Raw genomic sequence first — 17,450 nt, 5'->3', positions numbered from 1 at the left:
TATATGCCCCCACTGTGGGAAACAGCGCCATGCAAGTTAGGACCTGTGGGCAGCTCCAAGAGATGATATGTATTGGCACAGGTGTCCAAAGCACTCTGGGACATTGGAAAGAAAATGTGGTACAAAAAATATCACCCATTGAAAAACATCTTCTTTAACCCTCCCCTTCACTCCGTGTCTCAGGTGAACAACCTTAAGGAAAAGTTTAAAAGTGAGCGAGATGCTCTGGGGAGTTCTTGGCTGACCAGTTTGTAAGTTGGTGTTGTTCTGGCTGAACTGTTTTCCTCAAAAAGGCTGAGCCTATGTGCCCGCTTGCCACTTGAGGAGGCCAAGGCTGTTTGCTGCTGTCATAACGGCTGACTACAGAGCTCTGAGGAACATCCGTCATGGCATGATTGGCTGTGTTGCTTGTTAATGCCGACATGAAGTGGTATTGACAGGTACCAGTGTGTGCCTTCTGTATCTCTGTTGTACGGTACTACTCCTGGGAAGACGTGAACAAATGTCTGTCCACCCAGTAGTCAGCCGGTGATGGACCAAAGTGCCGGTACCACCAAAATCCAGCTTGTGTTTACTGGGGTTCATTAAGAGAGTATGGGTGCCGGGTTACTTACAGGAGCAGGGATAACTCATAGCAGCTGGATCACCAAAAGCCCACCCAAGTATGGTTGATGACTCAAAAAGCTGGAACCCTGAAGAGCTCTGCAAGACTTGCAGTTCAACAAGTGGGAGAGTCTCTCCTCCTCCTCCTCCTCCTCCTCCTCCTCCTCCTCCTCCTCCTCCTCCCCCTCCTCCTCCTCCTCCTCCTTCTCCTTCTTCTGTTTTTCAATACAGGGTTTCTCTGTGTAGTTTGCCTGTCTTGGAGCTCACTCTGTAGACCAGGCTGGCCTTGAACTCACAGAGATCCACCTGGCTTTGCCTCCCAAATGCTGGAATTAAAGGTGTGCACCACTGACACCCGGTAAGAGAGTCTCTTCTAAGCAGCTCTTGCTGTTTATATAATCTTGGGGAGGGAGGGACCTTGTGAGCCTGGTAAGTTTCAGGGACTTCCTGAGACTTGTGAGTTGTTTACTTCCTGAGTTTTCATGAGCCTCCCTTTAGAACTTCCAGAGTCTTAAGGAGCCCTCTTCCAGGATGGAAGGTTTCAACTCATAAAAACTTGCTACACAACAGCAAAACATTGCAAACTGAAGTCTCCAACCTTCCTTCTTCCCTTATGCCGATGTGATGGGATGATGTCTTGCCTCCCTCTATACCAATGGACTACTGCACATGGGCATCTGGTGCGAGGTGCCTTTAGAACCAAAATGGCTCAGACAGTTGATGCCCTTTAGAAGGCAAGGTAGTTCCAGAGGTGCTTTTTCACCTGAATGCACTTAGATGGGTACCAGTAAAATCTGGGATGGAAGCCACTGCTTGTATTATCCACCTCATTCATCCATAGGCTGGGCCACTTCCAGAGCTCTTCTGTGCTTCTGGCCCTGGAGCCAATGGCTGGGCTTAGAAAATCTCCTAGACCTACCGAGGGGGCAGTCTACTGCAGTATGGCAAGAATGTTCTGCAGGCCCTGCTGGCACGGGCTGCCTCAGAGTCTCCTACAATCCCTAGACACACTCAGAACCTTTGTAGGGCTTCTCAGAGGAAGAGTGGCCCATGGAAAGGAAGCAGGGGCCATTGCAGGCTTCTCCTTCTGGACTTTTTTTTCCCCCCCAACTGGCAAATCACAGTTGGAGTTCAGAGTTTAATTTTGTGAATGAGAAAATGAATCCTTGTGGTTATTGCTGTCCTTACCATAGTAATAAAATTAAATATGAAAAAGCCACTTGACACATGAAGGGACAAAATGCTGTCTATGCCACATTTTGAAAGGAAGAAAATCCTGATACGCTCTACAGTTTGGAGGTTACAGGCCGAGATAGTGTGGATCCATGACGCTGGGCCTCTGGTGGGATGGTCAGGACAGCGGTGGCGCAAAGTGCTCACCTTGGGGCCAGGAAGCAAACGAGGGCAGACAGACCAGGGTCTCACATCCCCTTCAAAGGCACAACCTCAACAACTATCCAAAGCCTCCTGTTCCCAAAGGCTCCACTGCCTCCCCGGTAGTGCCACCCTGGGGACAAGCAGAAGCTAGACGTGGTTTCACGAAGGCAGCCCCCAGAGCCGTCAGAGTCACAGCGGTAAAAAGGAGAATGGTGGGTGCTGGGAAGGTGCAGGGGAAGTATGAGGGAGGATTGAAGAGGCCCTGCTGAAAGAGGTGGCGGTCCAAAGCGTGGTGATGGAAGCCGTGGGTAGATGGAGGCGTTGGTGCACAGCAGTGTGACCACGCGTACCGCTTACTACGCTTAGAGGTGGATGTGGTGAGACATGCTGTGTGCATTTTACCTTGATTCAAGTTTTTGTCGACTAGAGGGACGAATGTGGACAAACAGAATAATCTCCAGTCCCAACGCTAGGGATCCTCACGCTCCTGAGTTGCTCTAAAGGTGGATGCCTGTGTGACAGACATCGTTCTAGACAATCTTTTGACTTGTAAGAGAACCATATGAAGAGTGCATGAGTGTCCAAGGCGAAGGCACGCACCTCCCCATGACGTGACGCCGGCCGCGGTTCAGGCGTGTGTGTGTGTGTGTGTGTGTGTGTGTGTGTGTGGCTAGTGGCTGCGCTGAGCGCCCTGGGGTCGGCGAACGATGTGGAGGACGGCGAAGGAGGTTGAACATTCTGTGCTAAGTTGGTGTGTGTCACATTTTTACTCTTCAGGTGAAGCCAAGAATCTTCCTTCCTACCCGGGGCCAAACAAGATGAGGGACTGCTACTGCACAGTGAACCTGGACCAGGAGGAGGTTTTCCGGACCAAAATTGTAGAGAAGTCACTCTGGTAATGTCCACTGCTGCTTTTATTGATTCTGATTCCGCATCTGCCTGTCTGTGCCAGGCTGCACATGGAGGGGTGTGTGTGTGTGTGTGTGTGTGTGTGTGTGTGTGTGTGTGTGTGAGGAAGCATCCACTGGTGTGGGCTATAGTGGGCACCTCTGGCCTGATGAGATAGTGTTCCTGATCTGCAGGGCCTCAAAGCATGGGAAACTCTTGGGGCCATGTCTTTCCCCCTGGACATGAAAAGAGCTTCTTGAGAAAGTCTGCAAATGAGGCTGGAGAGATGGTTAAGCAGTTAAGAGCATTTGCTGTTCCTGCAGAGGACCTGGGTTCAGTTTCTAGCACCCATAAGGTGGCTCACAGTCACCCTTACCTTCAATTCCAGGGGATGGTACCCTTTCCTGACCTCCATGGGAACCAGGCATGCACATGGCGCACATACATACATGCAGGCAAAACATTCATATACATACATTTCTTTAAAAGGTAAGAATTTCAAGAAAGGAAATATTTTAAAGCTTCCTCACCCCACACCATATTTCTTTTAAAAATGTTATGAGACACATTGTCTGTACACAGAGATGTTGATTGAGGAGAAAGGTCTAGAAAGCATTTATTGGCGTACTTTGAGTAAGGGAGGGTCAGCCAAGGAGAACAGGAATGTAATGGGAGCTCTAACTTGTTAGTTTGTGGTCCAGGATGAGAGCTTTTTGTCTCCAGCATGAATTTTCAGCATGGTTGTCTGCCCCAGCGTTCTGGGGCCCGGACCTTGCCTTGCCAAAAAGCGCCCAGTCTGTGGAGGGTCTGGGCTGTGGCTAAGAGCATGTGGGGACAGGAAGTGACATCTTAGAACCCGCAGCAGTGACCGGAGAGTGAGAGGGGGAAGAGCAAGAGAGCCGTGAGCATCCCGTGGGAGCTGGTAAGGAGCCCAGACTATCATCAAGGCCGGCGTACCAGCCTCTCTTGCGGTTCTTCAGGATCAAAGGCGACAGCGCTGAGCCAGGGACTCCACCTTTTGGGTTTAGAATTATGGGTTGTGTGGTTTCAAAACGCTATTCTGATTCTGAGAGCATTTTTAGCAGCCGAATTATATCCTTGCCTATTGCTGCTTCAAGTGGGAGCAAACAGCGTGTCCTGATGACTTAATGAGCTTAATTTTTGGAAAACCGCTAATGCTGCCCGCCCCTGAGGGAGGTGGATGGTGTACTCAATTCTGTCTGCCTTGCAGCCACCCTGCTGAGGCCCCACGGTTAGCTGTTTGTGTTGTTATTTATGCACGCTTCGATTTTTTTTAAAAAAATGAAACTGAAGACAGAAGAATACAAGTCTATGTTGAAGAATGTCTTGTGGGGTTGGTGAAGATGATGCTTCATTACTAATATTAACTCTCAAACATCACATATCACACGTGTACTTATGCATCTTTGTATCTGCGTGCATATACAGATAGATGCATGCATGCATGTATGCATGTATGCATGCGTGTATATATGCTGCAGCAGAGTTCACTGGTTTCAGAAGTCTTGAGAACAGGGAAGCTAATATTAGTGCAAATAAGTCTATTGGTGTGTAATAACAAATCGAGTTGTGAAGCTCAGCGGTTATTCAAGAGTCAGGGAGATCAGAATTGAGTTTCAGGAGTGAGGTGAAGTGAAGGGACTGACCTAGTCTAGGTGAATGAGCGTGTGGACAGATGGACCGCCACAGGCCCAGACAGGTGAACGGGTAGACAGACAGACAGCAGTTCTAGTATGCCCTGTCAACAGTGCGGATTAAGCCAAGGTAAAGTTCCTGGAAGGGTTAGAAATTCTGTCTTTCTGTCCTTGGTGCACACACCAAGGGCCAGACAATTGGTCATGGGGTAATCGCTGAGCTAGTGCTCAGTCCTTTGGGGTCCATGGGACGGAGTTACATCCTTCCATGGTCTGCCTTATCCAGTGAGTTCTTGTGTCCTGTCTTCCTGACAAGACCTTAATATGCCCCCACAGTCCCAATTCACCGATAAATCTGTAGGGTGGCGTCCTTTCTACTCCAAGTTGGTTGATATTTAAATATTCTTACTGGAAACATCTCTACATAAAAGAAAGTCTCTGTGTTTGCAGCTTTCACAGAAAAAGTTTTTCAATTGTCCTGGAACTTTTGATTCTCATCTGGCGAGAGACTTCAGCCAGACTCTGGGGTGAGAGGTGAGGGACTCTTTTTCCCTTCCTTGTCCCCATCTTCCCAGCATGCCTCGGGCTACGGATGGAATATGCCAGCTGAAAACTGGGTCCTGTTATGAGTACAAACTGGTAACCACAGAAGTGAGCATAGGCATTATGGCAAGAGCTTCGTGTGTGGCTGGGCAGCCCTCCTACTGGTAGACCTTCAGGTTGGCACCCCAAGCCCTGTGTGTTCATGTGTGGGTCCGTGGGGCCGCTTCGTGTGTGGCTGGGCAGCCCTCCTCACAGTGGTATCCTTCGGGCTGGCACCCTGCACTGGGCTACCCGTGCCGGTGACTTGCAGAAGAAGTGAGCCGTGGTAGGGTGCTGCCTCGACCTGGTGCCGAGTCCACATCTGAGGTCCGAAAGCCTCAATCCGTGTGTTCTAGGTCAACACTGGGTCAGCGTCCACTCCGGCCATGAAGTGTCCATCAAAGCAAATCCAATCATCCCTTTCAGTCCAAATCTCAAAGCGTTTTCCTGTATAAAGTTCCATAGAATGTCCCATAGGAGGAGCGTGTGTACAAAGAAAGCATGTTTGTGAGTGTGTCAGTGAAGGGATGGCTGGGATGACAAGCCACAGGCCACAGATGGACACACAGCAGGGGGACGGAAGGCCATAAGGAACATTCTTTTAAATTAGCCCTTGTATGAATGGACAGTGCAGCAACTTGAATGGAAAACCTGGTGAAGGAATTAAACCGCTCCTGGACAGAGCTGAAGAGGAAACCGAAGGCCAGTTTGAAGTAGAAACTGGAAATGCAGGGAGTCTAGAGAAGTGGAGGACAGTGAGGTGACAGCGTCATAGCTCTCTAGGAGGGGGGAAGGGCACAGTAGCCCAGGCCCGGGTCCTGCTTAGGTTCTGGTGTGGCCTTGGGGCCGGGGGGCCGGACCCAGCAGCAACTGTTGATGGGAGGGGCAGACCCAGTGGCCACTGGGATAATGATGAGTAGTGGGACAGAGCAAGTGAGACACCCCCGGACCCTCCTCCCACTCCCCCCACCTCCTCCACCCCCCACCCGCGGTCCAGACTGAGAGCCTATAGCCAGACACCACCATTCCCATCGTGTGACTGCCGCTCCACGGAGGGCAGCTATGCCCATCAGACCCGTTCCTGGCATCAACCTCCAGAAGCAGAATCTCCATGGCAACAGTGCCCTCCAGCATCAGCATCACCCTTTAGATGAGATATTGATCTGGCGGCGTTGCCGCAGGAACCGAAGACTCAACAGAACCCACAAGTCTGAACTGGAAAGTGTGCAAGGGTGTCCTGACGGCACACGCATGCAGCCTGGCAGAGCTGGCGAGAGCAGCAGGCGCCGCTCGTGGTCCCCTCGAGCCTGGGAGGGTGCTCACAGAATACACTCACTGTGAGTCCTTCTGTGCGCCTGGACTCAAGGCGGAGTCACACAGTATGTGCAAGGTGAGAGGGGGCTGAGTCTCTTTGACCCCTCTCCACGTTACGGACGCTCTCCCGGAGTCCGTTCTGTGTCTTTCCCGTGTGTGGATGGGACCTGCTGGGCTTCAGTGTTTGTGCCCTCCCTCCCGAGCCAGTGTCTCTGGGAGAATACTGTCCTCTACATCCCTCTTCCTACTGTTAGCTCTTGGAGAGCAAGCGCAGCTCACTGGCCCTCCCAGCCCTTCCCAGTGAAAGTCGTATTGTGGAAGGTTACGTCCCACCTGAAAGAGATGCTCCTGGTGTTGAGAGTGAACTCTCTCAGTCACTGTTCTGTTGCTGTGAAGAGACCCCACGGCCGAGGCAACTCTTAGAAGAGAAAAGCTTTTCATTGGGGGCTGGCGTACAGCTTCAGAGGTTTAATCCATTATCATCATGGCAGGAAGCAGACAGGCAGGATGCTGAGTATTACCTGAGAGCGTTAACATCCTGCTCCACAGGGGGCAGGCACAGAGAGGGGGGGGAGAGAAAGAGAAAGACAGAGGGGAGAGAGAGAGACAGAGAGACAGAGAGAGAGAAAGAGACAGAGAGACAGACACAGACAGACAGACGCGGGGAGGGAGAAAGAGAGACAGACACAGAGAGACAGACACAGAGGGAAAGACACAGACAGACAGACACAGAATCTGACGTGGGCTTTTGAAACCTCAGAGCTCAGTGAGTGACACATCTCCTAACCCATCTCAAACAGTCCCCACTCCCCGGTGACGGTGACTAAGCATTCAAATACACCAGCCTGTGAGGACCATCTTATGTAGCCGCCACACAAACCCCTCCTCACTCCTGACCTCGTAGAGCTGTTACTTTGACCTTTCCTGTGAGGGCCGCCCACTCCACCTTCTCATTCATGGAAGTGCACTGTGACCCTGGTCTGGACGGCTGAGAAAGCAGCATGGCATGCTGTCTGAAGGCATCTCCGGGCTGCCGCTTTCAAAATCTGTGCAGATCTGTGTTCCCGGGTTTCAAGATGAACAATCCTACCCCACGCCTTAGCTGCACTTGGGTACCCTGCAGCCAGTGAACTGCAGGCCTTCCTGCCAAAACCCTGGCGTGCTGGGCGATGGCACACAGGGCACCAGGCAGGAAGTTACCCTGGTGTGGAAGCACCGTGACCTGACCCCAGGGTCATGCTGGTCCCAGTCTCCTCTGTAGATGTGTCTGAGAGCCACCGATGCCGGGTTTTGGTTTCTTACTGGATGACAGGTGTCGTCTTCTCCGGTTCCCCATTCTGTGGATTCTCTGTGGGCCATTCTGGTAGCAATTTCCCAAGGGCTCAGGCACAGCACCAGTGGTTAAGTCTGAACTGCTCTGCCTTCCTGGCTGCCTGTGATGCTTCAAGAATCTCAATCCAGGGGACCTAAGAGGCAGAGTTGTGCAAAGCAGGGAGCCTTCCCTCAGCTCAGAGGGAAACAGAGTCCCTCTGTTCCCTGAGGTCCTTCTGGAACAGACTGTTGCCCTCACAGGACCCTTCCATGCCCTGAGGCTTCAGTCTACCCCCAGCCTATCTCCTGGAGACATTTGATGTACTGTGGGCTTTAATGGAAGTTTAATCTGGCTTTTAATTAGTGACGAACCCAGTGCCTGTTTCGTAGTTGGACGTTCAGCCATTGAGAGACAGGCTGGAATCTTGGTAGAGAGCCGCTTCCAGCCCATGGGGCCAAGAGCCCAAGAGTCACGTGGCTTCTTCCCTAAGTCCTCCTGGCCACTGGCCTTGTCTGCATCTCCTCAGACACTGGGGGGGGGGGGCACGAAGACCAGGCTCCCAGAGACCCACCCTGATTCCGTTCTTCTTCTCCACACAGCCCTGTCCCTCCCCCTCCCCTCCCCCTCAAGTCCCCATCCCGCTCACGATGTTGGGAAATAGGCCCAGGAACTTGCTCCGGGGAGGACACTGGGGACCTGGCTCTATCATTTTCTCATGACCAATGTCACTTGTCACGAGGCTCCCGCAGCTGGGATGGGGTGGGGTGGGGCAGCGGTAGATGTCGGGAAATGACTCAAGGGAGACTTGGTGGTTTCTCTGCAGGTCCCAAGTGAGGCTTCTGTGAACCCGGTGCCCGGTTGGTCCGACGGACGGGCAGCGGGAGGGGGAGGGAAGTTGGAGGACCATGAGAGAAGGGATTCAGAGGGCTCCTGCCAGAGGCCCCACGGGGGGATAATGGCCCATTGTCAGCTTTTCTGGATGAAAGTCCCTTGATTCTGTGAGCCTCCACTGAGCCCGGCTTCTTCCTTTTTGATGAGGTGAAAGACAGCATGTCTGTCATTCTGGTGGCCTCAAGGCAGAAGCTTCTGGCTAGATTAATTTCCTCTTGTCAAACAGCAAGGAGGAGCGAGGTCCCCAGCCCTTCCCTGTGGGTCTTTTCTTTATTGGGAAAGAGGTTTCTGGAGCCCTTGAGCTGAAATGGGGGCTGCCTGGCTAGCAGTATCATGCCTCTCCTGCCACTGGCTGTGGCCCGGACAAAGGCAGCCTGTGTGGACACAACTGTGGCTAAGCAGTGCCCGGGAAGGGAAGCACCCTCCCTGTGTGCCCCTTTGAGGGCCACAGAAAGGAGACTTTGTCCACGGGGAAGCTCTGGGAGGAGGGTGCAGAAGAATGTCCTCCCTCGTGTTCAGCCTGTTTCCTTTTTCTTTCAAAAATAAGCTTTAAACTCTGATGCCCAGGAAGGGACGCGGGCGACTCCCATTGATGAGAGAACCCAGACGCAGGGTGTTGAGGTCCTGATGCTGTGTGCCTGGTTCTTCCTGCTTCTAGCCTGATACTTAGCATCCGGCACAGGAGGAAACCTGGCGTGCGGCTCACCACGGCCTGGGTGTTTCTGCCTTAGCTGGAGGAGCCCTGCTGTGGGCATCCCCACGGGTCTTCATTGAAGGCACTATGTAAGGGTGGGGCAGCCATGGCCCAGTAGGTGAGAAGTCTAAGTCCTGCTGGTGAAACTGGAGGTAGGAGGTGGAGGGTCTCAAGTCACCCACTAGTAAGGAAGTTGTCTGCAGATGTGGGGTGTGTTTCCTTTAAAAGGGTTCCTCCTATGCTGTGAATTATTGGAACATAGATTCAAACATTCCTAATGGATCAGTATCCTGAGAGAGAGAGAGAGAGAGAGAGAGAGAGAGAGAGAGAGAGAGAGAGAGAGAGAGAGATGCTAATGGAAAACAGGCCAAAGTCTTTAAGAAAAGTGATGTTTTAAAAGCTAATAAATATATGGAAGAATCTCAAACTCACCTGTAATTAATTTAAACATGTCAAATTAAATAATTTCTTGATATCAACTGAGTCAACTTTATTTTTTGGTGCTTGGAAAGGGGTATACCCAGGGTCAGACCACACTCCTGTACAAGCAAACTTTATATAGATGTAACCTGGCATGCTGAGACGTGAGCCAGTTCATGCTTTCTGGAAGGTTCTGTGTCGTGATGCCTCCAGAAGTTTAGAACATTCTTTACCAACGATCCTAGCTCAGAATGGTTCTGTGGGAGACGGCAGGAGCCATGCAGACCCACTGTCTGGGTGTGGGCTGTCTCGCTGCTTCTCGCTGTGAAGGTTAGGGAAAGCCAATGGGAAGTGAGGCTGGTGGTTTTGTTGGTGGCCATGGGGATATTTGGCCCAGGGTGTTAGGTTTGCTTATCCTGGAAGCGGCCATCAGGATGATGTTGAGGAAAAGCTGTGTCGGAACATGTATGGCAATCCCCCTTTGAAATCTGTCTGTTTCCGTTTCTCTATCTGTATATATTTAAGGCAAAACATTCTAGGAGGGTCTTATCCCAGAATGTTAATTCTAGTTTCTAGTTTTCTGACATCTGGCTATATTTTTGTTTTAAAAATAGTTTTATTGAAATATAATTTCCGGATCCTGTAATTCAGCCATTTAAAATCTCAGCTCCGTGGCTGTTGGTAACTTGACAGGCCTGTGTAACCATCAGCACCGTCGTTTTCAGAACATTTCACTTTTCCAGAAGGAGCGTGGTTCCTGTAGCTGCCACCCTGTCCCCCGTGCCTGGCACCCGAGGCGTCTCCTAGCGGTGGCGCTCTGTGTGGGGCTCATCTTCACCCAGTGTCTCAGTTCATCTGTGTTGTCACACACATGGGCTGCGCGCCACACCGTCTGCTGATGGAGCTGCTCCTTCCTCGTTGTTCTTTTTCAGACAGGGTTTCTCTGTGCAGCCCTGGCTGTAGCCCAGGCTGGCCTCAAACTCAGATCCGCCTGCTTCTGCCTCCTGAGTGCGGGGATCAAAGGTGTTGCGTCACGGCGCCTGGTTTTCCCTTTTTTTTTTTTTTTTTTTTTTTTTTTTTGATGATGTGTTGGGAACATTTGTAAGTTCTGATCTGCTGAGATTTCATTTCTCTCAGGTGTATGTATACCTAGGAGTGGAGCTATGGGTCACCTGGCAGCTGTGGGTGACAGTGAGGACTTCCAGATCTTTCTCCTGGCACCGAGCACATGACCATCTCCCCGCCAGAGCTGGTGCTAGCATTTCTGTTCCCAGGGCCGCACCTTGAATGTAGTTTGTGGTCGTAGCTGTCTTAGTGTGTTTTTTTGGTGGTGGTGGTGTTTGTTTTTGCTTTTGTTGTTTTTGTTTTTTTGAGACAGGGTTTCTCTGTGTAGTCCTGGCTGTCCTGGATCTCACTCTGTAGACCAGGCTGGCTTCGAACTCAGAGATCCACCTGCCTTTGCCTGCCAAGTGCTGGGATTAAAGGTGTGCGCCACCTCTGCTGTCTTAGTGTGCTGGTTTTTTGTTTGTTTTTGAGACAGGGTCTCACTGTGTTGCCCTGGCTGACCTGGAACTCTCTATATAGACCAGGCTAGCCTCAAACTCATAGAGATTCACCTGCCTCTGCCTCCTGAGTGGTCAGAGTAAAGGCATGCACTATCACGATAAACCAGGCCATGAAAGTAAATGTTTTAAACAATGTAGCTATAATAGATTTTTATTTTTTTTATTTTATCTGTAATTTAATTTTATTTCTCATTTAAAAAGATATTCCTTAATATCTTAATGTTAGTTTAAATGTAAGGAAACATTCTTTGTCGTGGATGTCTCCGGTTTCCAAAAGCCCACAAATTGGGAGTATAACGGAGGGACACATGGGCAGTTCTACAAATTTGCACATGACCTGCGTTGTGAATTAATTTGTCCCCCCAAATAGCACTTTCCTGGATATTTGCTGACTTTGAAGGGAGGGCTTGCTGAGCTGTGAGACACGAGGCCGGCACCTGGTCCGGTCTTGCTCCAGTCTCTCCTCTATTTCAGCCTGGGGTCCCTGCTACCACGCTGTGACCTGCCTCTCAGCCAGAGCTGGGCCAGCTGGGCCAGCTCTCCGGTGGCTGGTGACTGTGGAGTGCTACATGCAGAGGCTTCTGTGTTTTTCTCAGTGACATCCCACGCTGGCGAAGGAGAGCGCTGCTGCCGATCTCACACCCACCTTCAGCAAACACCAGGGAATCTGGGGCCACTGTCTGTGACAAGCGGTGTGCTGGAGGATTTATAGCCGATAAGTGGGTATTCATTCCTTCTGTCTGTCTCTGGAGCAGAGACAGGGCTGTGGTGTGGCACCAGTGTCTAGAGCAAAGTTCATCCCGCTAATAGCCCAAGGGAGCCCCCATTTCCCACCCCACACACACATCAGCCTGAGATTTTCTCAGGTGCTGGTCCAAAGGGACAAGTCAGTGGGCTCCTCTGTGTGTGCCCATTGCTTCTACATGCTCCGCTGGGTCTGGTGGCCCCAGATTACATACATGCAGCTGTTGAGTGAGCAGGAACTTAATTCTAAGGGGCAGCATCGTGTTAGTTGTTTTTTATAGACTCTCTGAAACATCCGGGGCGGACTGTAAAGCGAAGAGGGTAGTTTGGTTGGTTCAATCCGGGTGGCTTCTGTCTGGATGGTAGGGTGTCCAGGCAACAGCAGCAGCAGCAGCAGCAGCAGCAGCAGCAGCAGCATGGGACAGGCAGGTACATGGTATATGTGTAAGTGCATGTGTGTGAGCCGTTGCCTGAGCCAGGGCTCAATCATGGCCTTATCTGTGTTCCTTCATCCCTGGCCTGGCACTGATAATCCTTTGGCCTCCCAAGCAGCAGGGATTACAGGAAGACGTCGATGTACCCAGCTTACTTTATCTACTCCTGATCACTTGCAAAGGGCCCCACTTCTAAACACCGTAGTTAGATTACATTCCCACCCTCTTAATACCTCATTGTAGGGACAAGACTCCAGTATGTGGAGTTCCAGGGACACTCCACCCAGAGTTTTTGGGGAAGCTCAAGCTGCTTGTTGCCCAGGATCATGCCTGGGGGTCCGGTTTGTGACTAGACTGCCAGGCAGGAGTGTTAAGTGAGGTGGGCAATTATCTGCATCCCCTCATTTAATTTCCCAGCAGGCATGTGAATTGCAAGGCTGGTTCATAACGGTGCTCAGGATTAGACTTGGGCAAGGGCCTGGGTCATCTCAGTCACGCTCACAGCAGCTCTGCAGCTAGATATCGCTGTGGACACTTTGTTTCTAAGAGCTGACCCACCAGCCCTGGAGTCTCATCTACCTCATCACCCTGCCCCAGTGGCCGGGCATGAGCTGGGGACTCTGTGGACTCTGCTGTAGGTCAGGTAGCATTGCTGGTCCATGCACACCCCAGGGAATGGCCCAGTACAACTTACCTAGCTGACCCCACTTCCTGCCTTCATTTGGGCTTGAGGAACTCACAGGTCTACAGCATTTGCTTGTGGTTTGAAGGTGCTCGTGTGGCCGCAGATTGGGGTCCCCAGTGCCCTGCAAGCCTCTGTGCTCGAGGATGCTAATCCTGCTGGGTTCTCATTGGGCTGAGACCACAGCCGCCAGCCGGGGTGCCAGAGAGTGGGAAGACTTGCGGGTTTGGGTTCCCCTTATTATTTTTTCACAAGGAAACCAGGGGTCTAAAAAACCTGAATGAATTATGGGTTAGGGAGAGGGTAAAGGTGCTGACCATCAACCCTGCTGACCTAAGTTTGATTCCTGGACCCTACATGGTAGAAGAAGAATACTGACTCCAAGATGCCCCCCGATGTCCACATGCTTACCACGGGACATGTACACACATACACATGCAATAAGTAAATGTTAAAAAAAAAAAAACCCACCCACACTGTCTTTAAAAAAAGAAAGCCTACTGAACTGTAGTCGGGGATGTGGGATCTGCCTCTCTATGGAACCCTCGCCTCCCATGGAAACTAACACCAGCTCGGCCAGGCCAGCCTCCACGGCCTCTTCTCTTCAGCAGTGGTCAGACCTCAAAGCTCCGTGGATCGTCTGCTTGGGAAGCAGCCCTCTCTCCAGGCCCAGCAGAAATGATAGTTCTTCATTCTCTGAGGGCGCCATGCTCCTCAGGAAAGGGGTTACCTTCGTTGTTCACTCTCTCTTTCCCCCCTTTACCAGCTCAGCCAGTTCGTAGGAATTCAGCCTGCACACACTAGCTCCTCATTTAGTAAGACCACCCCCTCATCTGCTAGCGTCCCACCTGAATTTCCGGAGTTTTGAGGAGACTCACAAGTTCACCAGTAAAATTTAAATTTAAGAGTTATATGGGATTAGAGAATAGCAAACATAGTAACACCCACCCATAATCCTAACACTCAGTAACTGAGGCAGGAGAATCTCTGTGAGTTTAAGTCTAGCCTGGGCTACATAGTGAGCCCTAGGACAACCTGGGCTATATGGTGAGACACTGTCCCAAAACAAACAAACAAACAAATAAATAAACAAAATCCCATGCAAAATAAAACCAAAAAAAACATGAAATAAGAGAAGAAAAAACATTTAAGGTGATTGAAACTACTAGAAAAAATTTACAAAAAGATGAGACAAAAGGTCACTTGTCTGCTCTACTAGGCCTGCTGGAATGTCCTTAGCTCACTGGAGGCATGCCCAGTGTGAACAGTAAGATCTCGGCCCCTTCTGTTTTCCCCCTTGCTTTCCTGACATGTGGTAGACTTTTGCTCCATCACATGTTCCTGCCACGGTGTCTCTCACATAGCCCCAGGACAACCGGCCAAATAATCATGGGCTGGAATCTACAAAACTCTGAGCCAAAATACCTGGCCAGCTCAGGTACTTGTTATTGTAGTGACATATCATGACATAAAGCTAAGTGGCACATCATCTGGGCCTCTCTGTACGTGGGTCACAATGGGACCCTAGATGTGGCAAGAGGTCCTCCCCAGAGCCTGGTTCCCAGAGGTCCTCCCCAGATCCTAGTTCTCAGAGGTCCTTCCCTGAGCCTGGTTCTCAGAGTCCTCCCCAGAGCCTGGTTCTCAGAGGTCCTCCCCAGAGCCTGGCTCCCAGAGGTCCTTCCCAGAGCCTGGTTCTCAGAGGTCCTCCCCAGAGCCTGGCTCCCAGAGGTCCTTCCCAGAGCCTGGTTCTCAGAGGCCCTCCCCAGAGCCTGGTTCTCAGAGGCCCTCCCCAGAGCCTGGTTCTCAGAGGCCCTCCCCAGAGCCTGATTCTCAGAGGTCCTGTCCTCCCCAGAGCCTGCTTCTCAGAGGTCCTCCCCAGAGCCTGGTTCTCAAAGGTCCTCCTCAGAGGCTACCCAGAAGGGACAGGAATGCCAGGTGATTTCAAGGTTGGATATCCAAGTGTCTCAACCCAAATAGTCCTTTCAGCATCGATCCCTCTGAGTGTTGACACAGGGATATGCAGAGAAACTATTTCATACTTAAAAAAAAATCTGAGTGTTTTACTATTGACTGTTAAATGGAGCCATTTAGCAGTGCTTGTGGCCGTTGAGGTTTCTGGTGGATGACAAAGTGCCTGTCTGGGCTTGTTCTGTGCTCCCTTCTTTGAATTTTAGGGTTGATGATAGTTTTTCTTGTTCTTGGACCAAAGCCTGTGGAGCATGGGCCGTTTCCACCATGACACATCTTCTTGGAACGTTCACAGACAGGAATCAAGAGGTGTCTTGTTTGTAAAAATCTCATCGTTTTCCAGCATCTGTGGCTTCATGTGGAGGTGGACAGGTTTCATTCCACACTTCAAAGGCAGTGCATTATGGGGAGACACGCATTGTCTGTGCTTTTACACATGCCTGTGACCCACACGTGCACTTTAGGGGCTGACATACGTGTATGGGGCACACACAGCTGCACCCAGTGTACAAGTAACATAGATACATACGTGAAGGTACACATGCATACATATCCACAGGTACCCATACACATCTGCACGCATCTGTGCCCACAAACACGCACACTCACACCTGCATCTATGGGCATGTGTACACATACCACACCCAGAGGTACACACACAGGATTATTTACGCTTCTGCACCCATGTATGGACATGGACTTCTGACGGGAAGGTTCTGTCTCCCAGGGCTTCAAGAATTTTCATGTAGAAAACGCAGTGTTTTTAAGGTTCTCGGTTCCAGAGAGGATAATAGACCTGAGAGATCAGTGCCCAGTGCAGGGAGGCTGGGGATGGAGGTTTACACGAGGCCTTGCTCTGTTGTTGGATGTGTGTCTGGCACACATACCGGAGAATCAAAGGCTCACGTGAATGCAGAGGCTAAGTGCAATTTCCTTAAGAAAACGCCGTTAACCTAAGGGATTCTGGGTGGAAGTCCTTGGGCATCCCGCTTCTATGAAAGATAAAGTGATGTTCCCTGTTGTCTTTAAGTCACTACTTCTCTGTACCCGAAATGTTCGAAACAACTTCAGCATCTCCGTTTTCCCTTCGAAGATTTTGCTTTCATTGCAAAGAGGTAGTTTCTTACCTAGACTTCGCCCCATTTCTGACAACTTATACTAAACAATGCTACTTACGGATGGCGCTGTCAGTCTGCAGCCCTGGCCTGAGAAGGAAGGTGTTGGGCTCCTTCTCTGACCCCAGCGGGGGGGGGGGGGGACACTAAGTATTGCCGTCCCACCCAGAGGCCAGGGTGAAAGGCTCACCTGCGTCTCCTGCTTTAATTTGTATTTCCCCGTGATCAATGTCTGGTTACTATGGCAATGCACCTGCTAGAAGCAGCTGCCATTTGACATCTGGCCCATCAGGAAGCAGAGAGCTCAGGTGGCCACTTTTGCTAGCGAGGCAATATCCCCGAAGGGCCCCAGAACCTCCCATAGTGGGGATCAAGTGTTCGAACACAGGACCTTTGGGGGAGACGTTGCACATTCAGATCACAGCAGCTAATGATAGTTGGCATTTTTCATGTTCCTTGGCCATTTGGCTTGAGTGTGGTGTAAGTGTTCTTATTGTGGACACAGACCCTTTGTCAGATAACTGAATTACAGATATTTTCTTCCCTAGTTCCCTAGTTTCTCCTGTCTGTGCTCTCAATGACATATTTTAAATCATAAAGACTTATTTTGTGTGTGTGTGTGTGTGTGTGTGTGTGTGTGTGTGTGTGTGTGTGTGTGTGTGTATGACACATGTCATGTGTGCAGATACCCAGAGACGCCACAAAGGGGTGTTAGATACTCTGGAGCTGGAATTATAGGCTGTTGTGAGCTGCCCAATGTGGATATGAAGGCCGAACTCAGGTCCTCTGGAAGAACACCAAGTGCTTTAAAACACTGAGCCCTCCTTCCAGTCCCCAGCACAAACACCTTAATGGTTTACGTCTGTTAGTCTGACTTAACTATTTTTTTTTAAGCAGTCGTGCTTATGATGTCACATCTGACCTAACTCCAGGTCACAGCTCTGTTCCCATGCACTCCTGAGAAGCTTGTGGGTTTAGCCGTTAGGTCCGTGTGTGATCTGAGCTCATTTTGTCGGTGGTGGTGATGAGCAGGTCTCCGCACGTGGATGCCAATGGCCCTTCCCTCGTGTGCTGTCCTGCTGCTGTCCCTGACGGTGACACCCTGCCTTGGTTCCCCCTTCCACAGTCACCCTTCCTGGCTTGGACCTCAGCCATGGCCATGCATGGAATTGGAATCACATCTAATTTTAAGTCCGGGCCACATAT

General features: G+C 50.7%; 1 protein-coding gene across 2 annotated transcripts in view; it reads left to right on the top strand.

Moving 5' to 3' along the window:
• The window catches only part of Rasa3 (RAS p21 protein activator 3), a 112,019-nt gene that overhangs the window by 45,906 nt on the left and 48,663 nt on the right, over positions 1–17,450 (top strand). For both annotated transcript variants that reach the window (XM_028881248.2, XM_028881247.2), the window contains exon 2: positions 2,758–2,875. In XM_028881248.2, the coding sequence (XP_028737081.1) occupies positions 2,758–2,875 (118 nt within the window). The remainder of the gene's footprint in view (positions 1–2,757; positions 2,876–17,450) is intronic.

The sequence above is a fragment of the Peromyscus leucopus genome, chromosome 17 (genome assembly GCF_004664715.2).
Source record: "Peromyscus leucopus breed LL Stock chromosome 17, UCI_PerLeu_2.1, whole genome shotgun sequence".
In the NCBI taxonomy this organism is placed as follows: domain Eukaryota; kingdom Metazoa; phylum Chordata; class Mammalia; order Rodentia; family Cricetidae; genus Peromyscus; species Peromyscus leucopus.
The sequence above is the reverse complement of the archived record's forward strand: the minus strand, read 5'-3'. Positions and strand labels throughout refer to the sequence as shown.